General features: G+C 37.3%; 2 protein-coding genes across 2 annotated transcripts; both read right to left on the bottom strand.

Annotated features, from left to right (window-relative positions):
- Nucleotides 1–272: 272 nt before the first annotated feature.
- LOC149729257 (E3 ubiquitin-protein ligase TRIM9-like) lies at nucleotides 273–15,161 on the bottom strand. The gene is made up of 12 exons (XM_089886344.1): nucleotides 14,848–15,161; nucleotides 13,258–14,157; nucleotides 7,317–7,412; nucleotides 6,010–6,132; nucleotides 4,276–4,386; nucleotides 3,771–3,924; nucleotides 3,497–3,636; nucleotides 3,101–3,239; nucleotides 2,770–2,894; nucleotides 2,253–2,431; nucleotides 1,597–1,792; nucleotides 273–1,258 (listed from the first exon to the last, which is right to left on the bottom strand). The coding sequence occupies exons 1-12, from the start codon at nucleotides 14,956–14,958 to the stop codon at nucleotides 956–958; spliced, it is 2,577 nt and encodes an 858-aa protein (XP_089742470.1). The 5' UTR covers nucleotides 14,959–15,161; the 3' UTR covers nucleotides 273–955.
- A 2,791-nt stretch (nucleotides 15,162–17,952) lies between these two features.
- Nucleotides 17,953–21,431, bottom strand: LOC149729256 (ras-related protein Rab-4B-like). Its single transcript, XM_089886356.1, has 7 exons — nucleotides 21,271–21,431; nucleotides 21,042–21,122; nucleotides 20,516–20,630; nucleotides 20,033–20,095; nucleotides 19,632–19,786; nucleotides 19,175–19,270; nucleotides 17,953–18,955 (listed from the first exon to the last, which is right to left on the bottom strand). Exons 1-7 carry the CDS (start codon nucleotides 21,284–21,286, stop codon nucleotides 18,828–18,830), a joined length of 654 nt encoding a protein of 217 aa, XP_089742482.1. The 5' UTR covers nucleotides 21,287–21,431; the 3' UTR covers nucleotides 17,953–18,827.
- Nucleotides 21,432–22,029: the final 598 nt, after the last annotated feature.

The following is a 22,029-nucleotide window of genomic DNA, read 5'->3' as shown; positions in this document are numbered from 1 at the left end:
AGTCCTGGGCTCATACATATATCTAGTCAAGGGCTCATACATATATCTCCAGGATACATATAGTAAAGGTGCTGTAAAATGTTGACCTACATGTATTCCAATGTCAGTCATATGTTTACTAAGCAAATTCCTTTTCTCCTAAAATTAATTTTGTGCATCGATAGCCCATAGTGGGAGTATAAGCCCTCTTCCATATCTATTGTTAGTGCCATAGCTGGTACAATATTAGTTCTCTGATTTAAACTGTTGATTTTGTTTATGAAACTTAAACCTTTGGTTTTCTTTTTATATTTCTTTGCATTTGAATAAAATTTACAAATAACATGCCAACAAAATGTAAAAGCAAAAAAATTTGTTGCTTAAGCTTGAAACATCGGGCTATTAATTAAGTAGTGATGCAACAACGCTGATTGTTTGCAAATAATGAACAGATCAGTGAAGCGTGAAAGGCAAACAATTTGATAAAATGACCTATTTTAACTAAGCTGGGGTAAAACCACTTTGTGGGTATGTGTAGTGCAAGTTGTTGTTTAAAAGTAAAAGCATTTAAAATAATTATGAAAGATTGGGTATGAAAATAGTTGGTACCAATGGTAATGGGTAAAACGCTGTTCTAAATACCAGGCCACTTGGCGTGCTCTGCTGTGGAATTTACCCATATAGAATACAGAGAATATATCCTTATAATATTGGTGCCTACAACAGTCATAACACTGGGATACATTAAAAGTCCTTCTGTTAACAACTACTTAAACAACTGTGTAATGCAATGAAGAAACAGATTCCTAAATGAATATATCTTTTTAAGATATTCACAACTCTCTTATCCCTCTTGGAGAGTAATTATTCATCAATAGAGATGACTCTACGGATCTCTTCATCTTCTTCTAGTCTGAAGATGGAAATTACTCCTCTGAGGACTCTCAAGATTTAAAAGAAGATTTGGCAAAGAAGATTATTTTTTATGGAAGAAAGATCGCAAAGATTTAGCTGATGTTGAATCGGAGGATTCCCCATCACTCCTCGTGCTCATGTTCCCTGTTGATCCTCCTCTTCTAATGGGAGGAGGGGGAGGAAACTTCTTTGCTTCCATGGATGGCAAGCGAAGATCAGAGGAGCTGAGGTTCCGACCTCGGTGTGGGCAGTCCGGGGACTTCTGGATGCGAGAGAACCCGGAGTAAGAGGATGATTCTTGCATCCTGTTCCGGTAAAGTTGAAGAGGTTGGATGGGAGATCTTAATCCTGTGTGTAGAGTCACCTGAAGGATGGAAATGGGAGGATTATATGATCAAGTCTTGACAAGGGCAATCTTGGCTCAATAAAAACGTTTTCATATTGGAGAAGCAAATGGATATTATATCGCCAGAATTGTAAATTTGATTATACCAACTTTTTCATATGTCACTAGTCATATTCAGGGTTTTACACCACAAACCACGTAAACCAAAACAGGTGAAGGAAAATAAGGACGAGCTGCACCTGCATTTGGCTTCACATGAGCCAATTTGTATTTTACATTATGCCTGATAGCAAAATAAGCAAAATACATTAAGTGCCTTACATTAAAAATAAATATACAAAATATTTAATAAATACCTCCACGTTTCTATTCACGCTAATGGCGGGAAAATACAGCGCTTGTTTTCGTCCTGATGGATGGTAATTCCCCTGTGACGTAGGTAGCGTCATGGGGTTCCCCTGGGGCTTTCCATCGACGTAAAACGACAACAGGCTTCTTGCGATGTCAAGTAAAACGCCAACCCTCGACCCGACCTTTATACCAACTTCGTGTCTAAGGATAAAATGTACATTGGTGGTAAGTTTATACTTTAACCTTGCGTGGCCGGAAAACGACGTTATAACACGGGTGATCATACACCTCGTGTCATCTTACGAGTTACCATGTATGTTACTTTGTGGGGGATTTTTTAGGGGAATTTTTCATTTTCATGCATGGCTAATAAATTGGACAACCCATTAGTGACCACTGGGTTGGAGAAACTGCCGTTCATTCATTCAAGTTTAGAGGTTGTGAAAACGAGCGAATCTTGGAATATGAAAATTACTCTGGCTGTCTGGTATAACATAAAGAGGGTTTTCTGTAAGTAATTTGATGTGTTGAATTAAATGATATTTGCGTGGCGTGTCAAAGGAAGTCTTTCTAGCAAAGGTGTTCTGTTTCGTACACCTCGTGCCCGCCTTTGAGTTATCATGTATGTAACTTTATGACTGATTTACGTTAAAACGTATACCTGTTTGAATGTTCGTTAGCGTGCATGAGCCAACTCCTCGATTCGTCAATATACATCCCCCAACCACGTGACTCTTTACCTAACAATTGACTTTTATCTACGTCATAAAACGCTACGCCGAAAGACGGATCGGGCCTGCCTTCATAACGATCCACGGAGAATTCCCAATAATGTATTCCCTGGAGATATAACAAGCATCAATACGTGTGAAAACCAAACATACTTACAACAAATGTAACTTATACAATAATACCATATTTTCCACTTACTCATCCTCACGTGGCAGGTAACGACAGTCGTCATGACACGGGTGTTCTGTTTCATACACCTTGTGTTTATGTAACACTCTATTCTATATAGGTGAGATCGTTAACGGGTCATAGAACCCGAAATTTAAGTGAGAACTCACTAAACCTTAGTTATTGGTTTATGTTAACGCTTTGAATTACGTTATTTGGGCTGCTGCAAACTGATATTACACATTTGTAATAGATAAGTTGTGACGTTGGTAACTCACCCTTGAAAAGCCGACGCTACCGAGCACCACTCGATCGTCGAAGCTGTTTGACGTCACAGTGCAGTTATTGTTTGATAATCTGACGTCACAATGACCTTGAGTAGGGTCCCATTGGAAGCTTGCAACTGTGGAATCGATGTTTAATTTAGTAAAATAATCGTAAAAATTTAGTTGAATAATATAGAATGATGATCTTATTTTAGGAGAAAAATATATGTTATACCATCGGTTTGCTTGGTTTTTATTTTGTGTGTATTTCGTAGCACTTGACAAAAACATACGTCAACGTATCCACGTCATACTACGTCAGCACACAACACGTCATACCCACCTTCCGATGTTTGTAGTTGCAAAGGGTCGCTATGTGGACTTGGTCCAGCTTTATTTACAGCTCGTACTCTGGCTCTGTATACGCTGTTAAAATGCAATCCGTCCACGGTACAAACAGTTTCCTTGCCAGCGTATACCTCCTGTGTATAAAGTTAAAACTATTAAGGATTTGTATTTTTTTATTTAATGCATAACATATAGTAGGGCGAGGGGAAATGGTACAGATTTTATTCTATTTTCTCGTCTCATTTGGTAGTAAATAAAGAACATTCAAAGAGTTATAAAACTGTATCCTCACGACTTCGACAGACGGTTGTAATTACCTATATAGAGTAGAATAGAATAACCATCATTTGCTATCTATATTGCTTATGATGTAACAATACATGGAATTTACCCGATAATTTCCATTGTTCCCATCATCCATCTCAAGTCTGAAGCTATCAACGATGGAGTTAGGAGCAGGAAGCCAAGATAATGTTACTGTGTTGTTCCTTGCGCCGCATTCGTCGGCTCGTATACTTGGTTTGCCTGGAACTGAAAAACATAGATACGCTTCAATCTATTTTCTCGTCCGACAAATAAAAGTTATGTTATGCATAAATAATATTATCGCGTTATTTAAGTTAATTGTCCCCTAACAATCCTCGTTATTCAAACACCACCCCCACCTTTCATTTGGAAGAAGTCAAGGTTCTCGATTTCCATGGCTAATGGTGACGTCACAATATCCATATCGAATTCGGGTTTGGTTTTCGAAATAAGGTTTCTTCCATTCCATTGTTGCTCGTTGCACGATACGCGTTCGGTTAAACTTTGTGACACCTACGTAACAATTATGATTTATTGGTAAACAGACATTTCTATGACGTGATGAAAAACGACTGCCACCATTGTGGGCGTCTTTGAGCAAGATTACCCATAAAGTTACATACGTGATAAGTCATAAAAGGGCACGAGGTGAATAAAAGTTTCATATTTATTCTTTTTTAACCAAAAATGGTTTTATGATAAGGACCATTAGTTCGGAGTAACTGTTTCGATTATGGAGGTTGGACAAAATAGGTTATTAACTAAGAAACGTATAGTGAAGTTTCAGCATGAAATTGTATGAAAGTCGAACTTGAGGAGAAGTAGTTTTAAAATACCATCCGCTAGATGGTGCTAGTGCATTACCTGTAGAAAAGCAGATGGGTCGTTGTCCTTCATGACTTCAATACAATATTCCAACAATCCTGTTGTGTTTCGTAACTTCATTGTGGATTGTTGAAGTTGGTCTTGAACGATCTGGAATATAACGTTAATGTTACAATGCTGGAACATAGTGTTAACGTATATGTGGTACACAAAACAGAATACACTCTGTTAGAGATGGGTAAAACTATATTAAAGTCTTGCCTACTTTCCTCTTTGTAAAACCTCATCCAATTATAGATTAGAATTAATCAAAAGTAACATTAATGCCGTGGAATCGTCTTTTACAGTTCGGTGAACACACATTAGTTAATTTTAATGTTCTCCTATTACATTATACTGATATTGCTACGGCTAATAACAACGGGACCTACAGTTGCCCTATGTTTTGTAGTATACTAGTTTAAATTAATTAACTACATAGTTTAACATTGGTGTAGATATAACACCATGAAACAACCGAAGCATTCATACAACTTAATACAACGTTGTGTTGAACATATGGTTTCCTTAGACGGAAGTATCAGCAGCGGTGGTGCTATCACTGGTTTGTTTGATGTTTGGGTCATTTAGATTGATTATCGCGCCAAGTTTGTTTTACGTGACGATTTCAATAATCAGCATTGTTACGTCACAGATCGATTACCTTGAATCGGCCACGTGGTAAAATGTGGCGAGCAGCGATAAGCATCGATGCAATAATTATGAATCATAATGGATTATCTGTGACGTCACCGAGGAGTTATCGCGATAACTCCAAGTGTGGAAACTTGAAAGAAACCGCGATCTTTCGACATCAAAGTTGAGGAACGTCCATAAGATTAAACCCCGGACATATGGTACGAGTATCTAAGTCCCAAACAATTGGAAGATAATGCAATTATACAAAGACCCTGCATCGTATTGATTGTTACGTCATCAAACGCCCGCTGTATTATGACGTCACATACGGTGGACGCAAATTATTCGATGCAAAAAGTAGTGGATCTTTTTGGTTTAAACGCAACCATGCGTGATATAGGTAATTGTTTGAAAGATACGTTGAACATATACTGCAAAAACTTTTATTAGATTTGAGGAAGAGTTTTTTAATTATTACTAAATAATGTCAAGACGTTCTGAACGTGGGGCATGACGCAACAAGCGGTGATATCAAGTTAATTTTTCAAAGAAACTATCAAAACCCCGGAAAATGAAACGTATCGATGGAATGCGGTGGTTAGCTGCGCTTTTCCTGCTTTGAAAATTCAAACCACGCGATTTGATTCAAAAATTGTGACGCAACCATCCGTGACATCACAAACAATGGATCACGCATGCATGACTAACATTGATACGGGGGCTGTCACGTCACAATGTATGGGGTGAAGGTTCGTTACGTCACATAAGGGTAGTTTACCATTGAGGGGGGTGGCCGGGTAGTTAATGGGCCAAGTAAGCCAACACTTCAATCACGGTGTTAACTAAACCAACATTGGTCAGCATAGCCACTTGTATGGCAAGCATAACAATATATTATGTTGTAATGAACAACGAATGCGACTTATTTATCTAGCATGGCTTTAGTTTATCGATTCACAAAATAACTTTATCTCCAAATCAACTTTAATTAGCAATTAAAACAAATCTTTGACAAAAACGTCGATTCGTCAAACCACTAATTCTGGTACTGTGGAAAAACAGATTATGAAGTAGCATAGCTAAATTGTAACGTACTTTACACTTTGTTTCGCGTTCTTTCGCGATCTTCTGAAGAAGTTCATCTTTCTTCCGCTGTAACAGCGACATCAAGTGATCCAATTGCGTCACTGTCTTCGATTCAAGTTCAGTGGAAAATTTCTATAAAAACAAAGTTTATTTTGAAAATATTTTAAATGCGTGAAACTGGCAGAAGTGAAAAATAACTGATTTACAAATAGATAGAGTGATAGACAGATGTATAAATGAATGTAGTTTATTTATTCTTGCGTAGCAATAATAATCGTTATAACACGGGTATTCTGTTTCATACACCTCGTGCCAGCTTACGAGTTACCGCGTATGTAACTTTGTGGAAGATTTTCTTTGTAGCACTTGCATAAAATGCCTTGCCTTCCAAAACTACATTCTCATACACAAAGGTAGCAGCGTCAAGCACCGAAAGGAGAAAGTTAATTAATTAACCATCACTAATTATTAACAATTTGAACTTTAAAACAGCTGATTATTCGGAAGCGATTGCCTTGAGCTGTCTAGACAAACTAAACAACAGACTTAATAACGGTGTCAGTTATGACACAATGTGACATAACAATGTGTGAAAGTGTTAACGAATAAACGTGATTGTGATGTCATATAACAGTGACAATGAGTCTATGACGTGTGAATGTTTAATTGTCTGTCGTTTGTTTTGTAACAATAAATTGTTATAAGGTGATAAGCAAACAATTCTGGAATAACTGTAATATTTATGGGGTAAGATGGATGTCGTTGGAAAACAAAGTATAAGAAAAGATTGGGGATGAAATAATTGATTTTATATTAGATGTCTATCTGCAGCTGTGTTTAATAATTTCAGCTGAATATACAACATTGTCTCCTGGCCTGATAGATAGGAATAATGTCTATTCCATGATTGTGTTATCTTTATGTCATATGCTATGTTAATTACGTGAATATTTGAAACTTATTATCCTCGCATGGCTGGGAAACGATAGTTGGTATAACATGGGTGTTTTGTTTTATACAACTCGTGACTGCTTTTTATAAATAAGGGCGGGGAAGATAGGACACCTTTAGCTCGTAGGCTAATATCCAAATATCCTGATCGTGTTTTAAACAATTAATAACAGTCTATGGGATGCATGAGGATAGCGTTTTATAACGAATTGCATTTTCTTTGTTTTGCCAAATGAGACGAAAAAATAGAATGATACGGTGTCCCATCTCCCACCACCCCACTATATTTGTGTATGGTTGACAATATGTACAAGCCATAATAAGGAACCAACCAACCAACTAAGGCAAGGTAAAGTTATACGAACCTCAATCTCGGATGGCATCCCTCTAAGTGACATCACGAGGTCCTTAGCTTGGCGAGCCTTACTTGATAACGAACCCATTTGTTGACTTAGCTGACTCTGGATGAAAAAGATAAATTACATTAGCAATTCTATTCTACACGGGTGAGGTGCTACGGCAAGGGCATCATGGGACTTGGGCCTAAAGTTTAGCATCATAGTACTGTGGGGTAAAGTAGATACCGTTAGAACATAATATCCCATATTTACCAATCACGTTTTAACAACTAACAACGCTATTTGGAGTCTTACGAATACCCTATGTAGTTCTGTAATAATTATTATTTGTTTGCTACCAAAGGAAAAACAAAGGTGAATGGAAGTCCCATTTTACCCCAATCTGGTAGACAGCCTACATAAAAACACCGAACCGACGAATGGTAAAGCCTTCAAGTGCCCTACACAGAGTAAGACTTCTAACATAGCGATGATGAATGAACATGCAGAGGTTGCCATGATCTTTAGGGTTAACATTTAATCTCAGCTAATCCCGTTTTATTGGGTTGGTTGCGCTTTTGGAACGATAGCCGTTATTAGCTCATAAAGCCGATTGTCACATCTATCATTATACGTCACAAAGCTTGTTTAAACGTAACAATTATGCGCAAATATGTTCTGCGCATCGCGAGGATTGGATAACAATACTAACACAACATCATTATATCGTCATAATTACTTTTGCACATGATTGCCGCATTGTTTTATCACTGTGCACATAGTGACGTCACAAACACAGCATAAGTCCCCTTAATAACGTTAGTCTCGTTGAAACCCCTTAACACACGGTTTGAGGCACTCTCTACTTTACACAACACTTGTACAAGGACTGCTCAATAAGCGGCCTCTCAATACGAACACGCAGCAAACAAAGCGAAAGTTTCGTCGTCTTTCGTCGCCATTGACGCCACGGTAGATTTATATTCGGCTAATTCACAAAACATGACGGAGTTTATGTAAAAAATTAAAACAAACAACATGAATGCTTTTGTATACGATACGTGTAGTTAAGGCTATTGTAAAAATGATTTTTTCTACTTTTCAACCTGAGGGATTACGGTTTTACAAAACTGCAAATTGCATACATAGGGCCACCCACGAACTAGTTACCTTAAAAGTACATATACAGGAGTTGACTCCACAAACTATCTACACCTTTATGTGGCGAGCCATAGTTTGACAGCCATTGATTGCATAACCTAATATTTGTAACAATTCATCTTTATTACGTATTATGATGAATCGAATCCTATTGTTTGATAACAATGGTAGTGTCGATAATGAGACGACGCTACTTACGATAGTAATCGGAATTGTGACGTAATAATAGTAAATACCATTTCATTGTTTCCGAATAATGGAATTTAATTGTATGGAATATGAGTGATTATGACAAATTTACGTCATAAACATATAACTGTGATGTAATAATGAGGCAACAATATAAACACTAACTTCATTCGATTTAGTTCCAGATTGAAACAATCAGAAATAATTAAATTCGAATCTATTTATAAAAATATCTCGCTGTAAAAACATAAAGGCCAAACTGTTCGTTTATTACGTCACAAACTCCTTTTATCAGCGGTTTATTAGCAAACAATGGAAGAACAATAGCGAGGTCAAAACACCGCTGTTTCGAATCAATTGTCACTTATCGTGTAACAAAGAAGACGCGAAAGACAATGGAAGGAAATAATTTGATATTCTGCTATTCAGAACGAAAGAAACTTCGTTTTACACGAACGTAAAGTTGAAAAAACTTTATAAAAATTTTTAATTTCGTTGGACCATGAATTAATCACGCGGTATTTACTAAGTTTCCATAACGAGCTTCAAGGAAGAAATAACAAATTATTTATTATAAGTTATTATATGAACATGAGTTTCTTAGCAAAAAATGAGCGAATAAGATGTTGTTTCCATAAGTTTGGTTATATTTATATAAACAGGACTGTGGGGTAAGATGGATACCAAGAACCTAAACTATCCCTTATTTCCTAATCTTAATTGTTTATAAAAATACCAACTCTTACGAATTCTGCAAATATTATTTGATTACTACCAAATGGGACGATAGAGGGAAAATAAAAACATGGACCATCTTGCCCCAACCTACTAAACATAAACCTAATGTCTTTCATCTTACGTTCAATTAAACCGCCTTAGATGTTGAAAATAAATCACAGGACAAACATAGGCAGCAATAAATAAATCTCTTCGTAAACGAAGCTTTCAAGTTTACGAGATTTTAGTGTCCGGTCGATGATGTGTGAGAATAAAGACATAGTGGGTACAAAGGGTCATAAACCAAGTCAGTTGTTTGCATTCGACTTATACGACTGAGTTCTTCAGTCAAACTTAAATTAGTCTTAAATCCTTAAAAGAGATTTCACATTTCGCGGCCCCCGCTTTATTCCATGCAGTTAGTAGGACAATTAAACGGTTGTCTTGCAACAATGCAAACGATTATCGATTGTTATATAGCGTCACCCGCGTGATTTTTCCGGCCTAATTACTCGTTCTAGTATCTAATCTATGGGATCGGAAGTCGGTATTAAAATTCGACCTATATTCTCATTTTAGGGGACTTCCTGAACAACATGGGATCAAACACGAAGTTAGTTCGTTCAGTTTTATAATTACGTCATAAAGTTTAGGACGTAAACATTGGTAACGTCAGCACTGACGTAAACATTGGTAACTTTCGATCAATTGGTAGCCAACTTTTCCACATAAAATAATAGTAAAAGACTGATATTTGTAATTATTTTGTTAATAAGTGCAACTTCATTTTAACAATGTCACCCAGATTTCGTTAAACAAATAAAACGGATCGCCTCTGTTTTAATTTGTTTCAAATTTGTCAGTTATCATACACAGCTGTTTGATACGTCACAAACACGATTGTCAACTGGAAACTAGAATAAATGACGATTATGAAGGATTATGACGTAACAGAGAAGACATTATGAATTATTTCCTAAACAACGAAAAAGTTCTACATTCGGATACTAGTTGTTACGTCGCACACAATAGTTAATACGTCACAGAATCGATTTGAAGTTTTAGTTGAATCACAATTGAGTTTGTTTTAACTTAAATTAAGTTAAACTGTCCGTTTTACGACGAACCGCCACCCATATGGTGAACGACCAACCACACATTCTGACCACGCAGTGACCAGTGGGAATAACACGTCATTAAAATAAATTTACAACCACAACGACTCAAACGATCTGTCCATTGTAGAAACGACAGGTTGTATGAATAAGTGTGAACATATTGGCGTGCGCATAACATCACAACAGAAGGTACGATGCATATTTAATGATGGACGCCACTTTTACGATTAACATCGACCTACATCCACTTGCTCTGTTATGTCACAGTAGCGACTATCGCGGGATATTAGAATTGACAATCGATGTTACGAGAACGAGCGCGATGAATTTTCATTATGACGTAACAACAAAACAATTTCAGTATTCCAAACACGTGATTGTGCGTAACAAACGTAAATCTCGACTTTGTGACGTTATAATACGATATTTATGAAGCAGTGTTAGCGGTTGTAGAGAAACCTGATCAATCAAAATCGAACAATTCTCAACAAGAGTTGAATTGGTGGCGCCTACATTGAGAGATAACATCGTTGAGTAAATATGATTTTACTTGGTTCAGTTATTTGCTCAAATGGAATCGACAGCATTTGTAAACTGTTGAATACAAAGCTGTAGTGTCCAGGGGGTCTCTAATGGACCTACAACGAATGTATGGTTGGGGTAAAATGGGACAAGTTCTTATTCTCTTTTACCGTTTCATTTGGCAGTAAACAAAGAGTACTTTTTAATATATCGGTATCTTCACGACTCTAAAAGAGTGTTGTTAAATGTTACAAACACGATAGAAAAATATGGGATTTAATGTGCCAACGATGTGCATATTACCCCACAGTATTATATATAGCAATGCATATATGTCAATACCTTTTATCACGATACACACAACTGTTACAAAACACTGTCACGTAATTCTGAAATATGACGAAACAATATGTTGTAAAAGTGACGACAAAACTATAAGTATGACCAAACAAAGGTTGTTTATTGCCTATTTATGACGTCAGTATGTGCTAAAAGATTAGTTGAACGTGTGGTTTATGGGTTATGGCAATATGGTTGCCTATACAGGAGCTTAAAATATTAGGGTTACACCTTGCGTGACCCCTGATAATGATAAAACAAATAACTTTGTGTGTGTGGTCTATGCGGCAATAACCCATAACAATTATAAGAACGTTTGCGCTCGATTTAAATATCTCGAAAAAGTGGCGTTTGCGGCCAAACAGTTGATTCGTCATGGCGATTACATGAGTTTTAGAATCTAGAATTTGGTCGAAAATCCAGAAAAGCAACTTTTCGTAAGTGTTGCTGATTTCACGCAATTCGCGTTCTCCCCTGGGCACAAATAACCACAAACGAGCATTTCACGTCACAGTGAACACACCATTGCGGTTGTGACGTAACAATGACAATAAATGGACTGCAATTTGTTACGCTTGGCGATTCGCGAAGTCGATTTAAAGATTTCTCGAAAACGAAAATTTGAAATAATTTGAATATTTTTTGAACCAAATTGGATAATACGGCAAATGAGTCAAAGTCCTAAATCCAAACGCACAAGAAAAATTATTTGCTTTGCAGATCTACAATATATATGACAACGTGGTTATAAAGCCGACGTCGCATTCTTAACATTTGGAATTCCCATGTGTATTGCTTTATACACGGGCGTTAGTTAAGTGATATAACGTGTAGAACTAACACTGCAAGACTAGGAACCAAAAAAACGTCCAGTTTAATTAAAGAAAATTCTAATGTTTATACAACTGCGTTAAAATATAGGCTGAGCAAATTATTGTAAATAAACATGCGTTAAGAGCAAAAAAAAATTCGTCAAACATTTGTTTTAAATATGTTTTATCCAGACATAAACTAGATGTTGTTACGTCATAATAACCAGTAATATCTAGAATGAAATCCATTGTTTGAAAACAAACAACGTAACTTTAATTTTTACTGCGTACTATAGTGGTGCTAATATGAGGCAATTTGTACGTCGTATAACCCACTGTGACGCAACAGTTAAATTGTTTAGCACTTGGCCAATCAGCGAAGAGATTTATTATCAAGTAAAAAGTCAGCTGTTGAGTTCAAGTCCGAATTTAAGAGTCCTCGAATTTTGAAAAATGCTTCGCAAATAGGAAATAAGGCTCAACTTAAGTACAAGTTTAGTGGTTGTTGCTGAGCTTAAACGTGACGCTATGGGTTCGCGGATCGGCGATGTTTATAATACAACTTAATGATAACGAATGGTAAATACACCAAACATATAAGCAGACCCATACTAATGTAGGTAGGTGGATTCAGTCAAATTCTCGTTTGAAAATTGGGTTAAATTTTGCCCCCAGCATCGATTAATGCCTCGATTGCAACCACAGGTTACATTAAAGCTCAAACCATGGTGAGAAAGTAAAGTAAACGTATAAGCAAACTGTGTAGACGGAAATAAACAACCTGACAAACGCACTGCTATTCAACGGGATGTTATTTTCAATCATAGCTTGGTTTTTAAACAATGCGAAACTCGATCAGATGTTCTTTTGGTAGCATTACACCCATCACAGTAGCTATTGTGACGTCACATGGACTGTTGTGATACCCAGCTACCTTTATGAGGTCACAGACAACTTTGAATTGTGGTCTGTGAGGTAATAATACATTGGGCACGGTCGGCTTGTCTCATATTACCAACCTTTGGCCGAAAACATTTCTAGCTTTGCTGGAAACAGCAGCTGTTTATGGAAAAAGGAGAATTTACAAAATAAACATCAAAATAAACCAACCTTGCGGGATTTGTAAAGCGCTCCAATCGGTTTAAGATCGTGGTTCTTATGTCTTCCTTCATCCTGACAGAGGACACACAGAGGAAGATGACATGACGAACAATATAAACTCGTCTTTTCGGTGGGATGGTGGGAGCAAGATGGGAGTCGGACCCCGTTTTTGAGGCTTGGTTTGTTGGGTAAAGTGGGGTAGGCGGGGCGTCGGGTTGGTTCTGGTTTATCAGCGTCTACATCGACTAGCGTGTGCCTTGCTAAGGGTCCACGGGGTGGATGGCATCTATCTCTACATGATGCGCAGTAAAGGACTTCGCATTGAAGGCATTTAACGCTCGCTTCGTTCGCTGGATCGCCCTCGCATATCTGACAATTATGAACAGTCTTTGTGTGTCTGCGTAATACGGGGGTCGCAGGTTTCTTCGGGGAGATGGGAGGTTTTCTAACCGGGCTTGCGTTGGGAGATAAAGGTGGTGGGCGTAAACTGCTGTCAATGGTTCGTGTGTATCTTCCAACTATGGAGTTCATAGCTTTGTTTCGTGGAAGTCCGTTCACTCCTCTATCGTCCACGAACGACGCTCGGTGGCAAATCGGACACGTAAGGCAAGATATGGATTCTGGCAACGCCGGTAAGTTCACACCGGTTGGTGTTGTTGTAGTGGAAGCCTGCGTCACTGTATGCGTGGGTACGAGTGAATTAAAAGGGTCGCTGGTGACAATAGTAGGCGTCGAACTTGAGGGTGTTGGGGTGTCGGAAGTCCCACTTGAAGCTGACGAAGCCGAGTAACCGCTATCTGAATCACTGAGGACAGTCTCGCTCAATAAACTGACTTTGTCTGGTTCGTGGTGGGGAAAACTGGTTTCAATGTTGTACGCAGGTGGAAGATCAACTTTCAGCTCACCAGACTAAAAAGAAAGTTGGTTCAGTCATTGCAATATAAAACGTATATATTTCTAAATTACAACATATACGTACATATCGACATGCTTGAAATCACATGTCAAAATGAAACTATCTTTATATATGGGTGAGGTCCAAGGCGGGACACGCCATGGTACATTGTAATTCAATCAAACACTTACACGAGGGGCCAAAAATTCAATTATACATATATACGTGAACTTGTGATTCTGATAACGGGGACGTATGTTTGTTGCGTCATACACAGCATGGCGCGCTCAGCGTTCTTATACTCGAGTTGACACGTATACGGTCGTTTGCTTCGTATTTTACTCAAACATTAATATTGCATTGGGTCGCCTACCTACACTAGATAAAGGGATCTGTTTATTTATGCCACGCCAAAGTAATGCATGTTTGGAAGGTGAACTGTGGTGTATATGGTTGTATTGGAATAAACTGGTTGTGTCTGTAATATTATTGTGTTAACTTTACCATGTATAACATCGCATGCGGTATATAAAAGGTGTGAGGTGTTTTGTTGTCACATTTGGTGGTAAATATGTGATGTTATGTGCTGTCGGTATCCATCTAACCACACAGTACTATACACACTGATATGTGACGTGCCCTTACAAATACGTGTCCATGCCATACTACACATTGTAGCAACACGTGTATATATTCCAACTTACCTTGTGTATCAATGTATTAGCACACTGGAAACATACGTTATGTGTGCAAGGTAATATCACTGGATCATTGAATATACAATGACATACAGGACACTGCAGTTCTTCCTCCATTGCTCAATATACATCCAAATATCACAATGCAGAGTATGACGAAATAAACGCAGTATAATGACGTACACAACGTCTTATTTATCTAACACAATGCTTTGCTTTGATGAATCTGCAAAACAACAACTTCAACTAAACCTCTTTCCATTCTTTCCCATTCCAGACTCCAAACAAAGTTAATTCGACACCACACGCGCCTGACGCCTTAAACAATTGAAGCTGCTGTTCTACTATGTCTGGCGATAGCAGTGAGCTTTATGACGTCACAATTTGCCTTTTTCTCCACAGCTTTGATTGCGGCGGGGAATTTGTTAGCGCTTTGTTACGTCACACCAACCACAGTTGGGTTTGTTTAACGATTAATTACGAAACAAATAAAGCGATTGTTTCGTATTCCATTCTTTATGAGTTAACAATCCTAATAGCGTCGTAAGTAACCGTCATTGTTTATTAATTATGATGTCACAGATGCGACATTATCGTTACATTATGACACGCGTGATGTCACAAATAGGATGCGTAGATAAACATCATTGTTCGATAATAATGCGTAACAGCTTGAGCGAAACATTTATGAAAATCGGAAGAATAATACATGCGATTTTTATTCCAACGTATACAAGTAAGATGGTTATAACCGACCAACTGGTCTAAGTCCCAGGTCCTTTGCGTAGGACGTAGGTGATATAGAACCTCAACCACATGAATGATTTACCCGAATGTGCACTTTTAATACATAACATAAACTTAGCCTTTCGGTCACGATAAATTAGATCAGATTAAATAAAACAACGAGGGTGTGCGAACTGCGGCGAACCTACAGTCGTTATAACACGCTATGGGTAAAACCTACGTCAATGTAAGCAAATGTATGTTAGATAGATCACACACAGACGTCTAGAAGCCGTGGCTACTAACCCCATATTCAACCAAACTATCTTACCAAGCATGGATTCGAACCCTCTCCTGTTTCTCGCAACACGAATAGAGACACTTATGCGAGGACCGAGTTTCGAGGTGCGTTAAAAAACTTGCAGTTAAGTAACAACTTTAGCGACATCTATTAAAGGCTGATCTTCGTTACTGTAATCAAAGAAATGAATAAAATCCATGTTTTGTTATCTCGCGATTATGAAAAAAATAACCCATGAGATAATTTTTCTTAATTGCCCGGAAACGGAGTATCAGATAAGCGCGAACCTATAAACACAAATAATTGTTATTATGACCTAATAATACGACTCATGCGCGCCATCTACCTGTTTAAACATAGAGTGGAAACCTGTTTCCTTATTTGGTGTTTGTTTTGTAAACCTGCAGGTCTTCGGATGCGAAGTCAAGTACCGAAAACCCTTGAAGTTATGATTTATCTTTTAATACGGGTGTGAACTACTCTCATGCTCACCGTCGAGTTACAACATGGGTGTCTTCCCAGAGGTAATGAGTTCAAGTTTCGTTGCTGCTACCATTACGGGCGTATGTGTCTTTGGGCAAGACACCTAACGGCAATTGCTCCAACCCGGTGGTCACTAATGGGTTGTCCAAATTATCAGCCATACATAAAAAAAAGATTTACCCACAAAGTAACATACATGGTAACTTGTAGCAAGTTATTGGCTGGCACGAGGTGTATGAAACAAAACACCGTGTTATAACAATTGTTGTTTTCCAACCACGCGAGGATAAGGCAAGTTAAATTGATTCATTTTTATACACCCGACACACATGGTGTATTCATACACCTCATGCTCACTGTTGAGTTATAACATGGGTGTCTTCTTATACACCAGACACACATGGTGTATTCATACACCTCATGCTCACTGTTGAGTTATAACATGGGTGTCTTCTTATACACCAGACACACATGGTGTATTCATACATCTCATGCTCACTGTTGAGTTATAACATGGGTGTCTTCTTATACACCAGACACACATGGTGTATTCATACACCTCATGCTCACTGTTGAGTTATAACATGGGTGTCTTCTTATACACCAGACACACATGGTGTATTCATACACCTCATGCTCACTGTTGAGTTATAACATGGGTGTCTTCTTATACACCAGACACACATGGTGTATTCATACACCTCATGCTCACTGTTGAGTTATAACATGGGTGTCTTCTTATACACCAGACACACATGGTGTATTCATACACCTCATGCTCACTGTTGAGTTATAACATGGGTGTCTTCTTATACACCAGACACACATGGTGTATTCATACACCTCATGCTCACTGTTGAGTTATAACATGGGTGTCTTCTTATACACCAGACACACATGGTGTATTCATACACCTCATGCTCACTGTTGAGTTATAACATGGGTGTCTTCTTATACACCAGACACACATGGTGTATTCATACACCTCATGCTCACTGTTGAGTTATAACATGGGTGTCTTCTTATACACCAGACACACATGGTGCATTCATACACCTCATGCTCACTGTTGAGTTATAACATGGGTGTCTTCTTATACACCAGACACACATGGTGCATTCATACACCTCATGCTCACTGTTGAGTTATAACATGGGTGTCTTCTTATACACCAGACACACATGGTGCATTCATACACCTCATGCTCACTGTTGAGTTATAACATGGGTGTCTTCTTATACACCAGACACACATGGTGCATTCATACACCTCATGCTCACTGTTGAGTTATAACATGGGTGTCTTCTTATACACTAGACACACATGGTGCATTCATACACCTCATCCTCACTGTTGAGTTATAACATGGGTGTCTTCTTATACACCAGACACACAAGGTGCATTCATACACCTCATGCTCACTGTTGAGTTATAACATGGGTGTCTTCTTATACACCAGACACACATGGTGCATTCATACACCTCATGCTCACTGTTGAGTTATAACATGGGTGTCTTCTTATACACTAGACACACACGGTGTATTCATACAGCTCACGCTCACTGTTGAGTTATAGGTGTTAATTAAAACAACAAACCAGTTTTGGATGGATAGTTTTTGAAATAGTTTATAAACAAAAAGCACAGATTGATAATATACAATGAATAACACCCATATATGTAATGAGCACATCAACAAAGCAAACCAGTTGGTGTAGACATAAAATACAGATGGTTGAAACATAGATGGAACACAATGTACAATATATTGCACTCATATATTATGTAGTACTGCTTCTATGGTGGCAATGTCATCTTTACATTAAAATCATGAAACTTAAATAATGCAAATTAGCTCAACCATGCAGAAATACATTGTCCTCATGAGGCAGTGGTTAGGGGGTTGTGATAAAGTTCCACGCAAGTGTAATGTTAGGATTGCATGAGGTGCCGTGTTACTTTAACTTTTATATTAGGGTTTATAGTATGAGTTTAGGCATCCCAGTTTTTAAGTCTAAAACAGCAGAGCCAAAGTATATTGCACTCGCCACATTAATCAATGAGGTTCCCAATGTTTGGAGATATTGGTAAAAATTTAAACATTGTAGTCCGTGACCTTATTAATTTACTTAATGTTTATAATTGTGCAATAAATTAAGGTGAATTATGACCACATAGAGAGTTAACAGTGTTTGGGAGTAAATAAAGATTATAATTGTTACAGTCAGTTACAGTTGAAACAATTTTCACGCATTTTTCAAAAAAAATGGAAAATTTGTTTTGGTTATACAATATGACTAACTGATGTCATATTGTTGATTGTATGGCAATTGTTCTGCCACAATACCCATTGTGTTGGCATAACAGCACAAGCAGATAGGCAGAATAATGCTCAAGCATCAGTGTAATAGTGGATAGGTGCAAAACAAAATGTACCGGTATTTAACATAATAGTGTTTGAAACAGAAGTGATGCGTCAAGCACATTTACATTTATCTTCGATTGTCGGCGTGACGTTCCTTTGTCGATTTGTGCTGCGTAATTGTCTTAATGCTGAGTCACCATATTGGATACCAGATCCCATTCGTTCAGGGTCAATTTCACCTGGAAGGATTAAATTAAGATCTAGTGCTCATAAAGTTGGACGATCCTCAGAACCAAATAACAGTCAGGGTCGAGTGCTACGAAATATGTAACAAACAAAAACCAAGTCAAACAAATTGTATTCGATAAAAACAATATTTTTTCCTAAAATGACATCATCCATCCCTTCAAACTTCAAATAGATGTGTCCTTGTTCACTAGAACATAGAAATAACAAACCTGCTTCAATCCTTGTGAGAATAGACTTTGCACATTTATTGAAACTATCTTCAACATTCTCGCCAGTTACTGCACTTGTTTCAAGGAAGAGGATTTCTAAACATTAAAAATACTATAATGTTAAGGTAAATAAGCATTTTTTTATTAAAATTACAATTTCCCCCTCAACGTTATAGTAACAAAACACCTTTGTAATTTGACTGTTTTTGAAAGAAATATTTATATTTGGCTTTGGCAGCATAAATGCCAAACTAATTAAATGCGGAGATAATTATAATAAACACATAATCCTATGGAACAAATTTAACTTTTGGTTCCTAAAGTTTACAAATAAATGTAGTGTAGAAATAAGGATTGGCCGACCTGGTTTGGTGTTCCAGCATTCCTATAAATATGCACCATTTTCCTAAGCAAAAAAATATGTAACAAACAATTCAGCCAAAACTGCAATCAATACCATTTTCCTGAGCAAATCTTGAAGCTTCCAGGAAAGTAACTTCTCTTTCTGCTTCTAAATCTTTCTTGTTTCCACAAAGAACAATTACAATGTTTGGACTTGCTAAAGTTTTAGCGTCAGTCAGCCAGTCGGTTAATGAGTTGAAAGTATCTCTCCTGAAACGAAAGTATCTTCATTTAATTTAATGTTTTATTGGTTCATTTTATTACTTCTAATTTAGCTATACAGTAACACAAATACTACTTTCAAGCCCGCTTTACTACGTTTGATATATATATTTTAATGATCAAGCATTCTGTTGTCTGCAATTTGCAGGGGGCAAACCCACCATTAACATGCATGTACCTTTATTTTATTCCACAACATACACAATATGTTTTATTACATGATTATTTATTTACCTTGTGATGTCATAACACAGAATTGCACCAGCTGCTCCCCTGTAATAACTTCGTGTCACGGATCTAGAGAATAATGGGAAGGTAAAACATAGAAATATCAACAAGAGTATTAACCATGGTGATCTCTTGAGGTTCAACTGACTTCATGTCAATTAGTTTTATTGATTGAGATTTATTTGACATTAGCATAAATGAATGACACTTGCTTTATCCTTACATGGCGGGCCAACTACAGTTGTTATAACACAAGTGTTTTGTTTCATACACCTCATGCCTGCTTACAAGTTGCCACATGTGTAACTTTGTGATTGATTATATTTCTGAATAACAAGGACAAGGCACAAGGGGGCATAAAATAATTGTAGCATCAATACTAAGATGCTTTTCACTACATCTCCAAGACCACATGCATGTCAATTCTAATGCATTTAGGTGTTTTACGAACAATTGTAACGTTCAACAATAAACACAGTCCTATCTCACCTAAACCTTTCCTGACCAGCAGTATCCCATATTTGTAACTTGATTGACTTTCCACCAACATTGCAAATTCGAGATCCAAATTCTACACCGATGGTGTGAGTGGAATCATCATTGACTATAAAGTGGATAAGTAAAACAACTTGGGTGCTTAAGATTTAAATTTGTTTTAGTAGTAAAGGAACTTTATGGTTTCCATCTTAATGAAAGCAACATGCAAAGCAGAGAATGCCAAAACGCCTGTGACAAAATAAGTTATTAGATTTGGCCTTTTAGAATTTTTATACACCTAGTAGACATCACAAACGACTATATAGGCACAAAGACGATGGTAGTGAAGAAACTTCTCCCCACCCTATTTGCTAACCACTAACCCCCAACTACTAACTTCTGTAACACCTAACCCTTTAACCACCAACCACTAACACTTTCCATCTGCTATGTACGGAAGATTTTTCACTAGTGCCACAAAGACTAATATATATAACCATGAAACACAGCAAGTTTATTTATTTTCCTATAAACTCACATTTGTTGTTGAGTAATTGATGCAAAACACACGATTTACCAACACCAGCGCTTCCTATTACAAGGAATTTGAACAGGAAGTCTGAAATATTCAATAAAATATATAAAAAATGGTTGTTCGACACTTAACACAACATATAATACATTAACACTAAACTTTATATTAAGAATTTACCGATGAGATTGAGAATATAAATAACTTAACCAACCAAACAACAGTTATAACTTACCGTATCTTTCACTCATATTATTGACGAGACTGTTTGTAATAGTTCTAGTCTGTCTATTACGTCACAGTACCAACTATTCTGACACCATGAAAAGTTTTAGAACTCAAAATACTAGAATTAACATTGATTGTGACAAAACAAACAAATCAGCTGATCATGAGTATTTTAAGACAATCCGTTAGTGGGCGCAACAGAAATTATTTTATACCTTGGGAATCCTGAATTTACACAACTAGGGAAATGCTACTGCTAGGCAATTTTACAGTCATGGCTTTTTATAAAACATATTTTTGTCATTGTTGGTTTAAAATAGAACATTTAGAGCTTATCCATTACTTTCCATGCGGAACAAAAAGTAACCGTCAGGTCGCGGTAGAGGGCCTATTACAACGTGTGGTTTGAGTCTTATTTGCTACAAATTAATTTTCTTGCATTTACAACACTTAATGTAGGAAAAATAAAACACATCAGATGACAATTTGGAATACTGGAAGAATTCTAACAACCCAGGTTCGAACCCGACCAAGGTAGTTGAAGACAGATTATTTCACAACCATATTTATCTCACTAACTTCGATTCCGCAGATCAAAAAGGGCGGAACGGAAATTACCGACAAAGTAGCAAGCGTTAAAACATGCTGTATAACAACAAACGGAAAGTAGTTGGGTGGTCACAAAACCAGTAAACCCTGTTCCGTGTCCGCACGGGAAACTTGTTTACAAGATAGTTACTATTACTTTAAACAAATAAATATAAAA

Source organism: Ciona robusta, chromosome 10 (genome assembly GCF_009617815.1).
Source record: "Ciona robusta chromosome 10, ASM961781v2".
NCBI lineage: Eukaryota > Metazoa > Chordata > Ascidiacea > Phlebobranchia > Cionidae > Ciona > Ciona robusta.
Note: the sequence above shows the minus strand (reverse complement) of the source record. Positions and strands in the feature narration are given on the sequence as shown.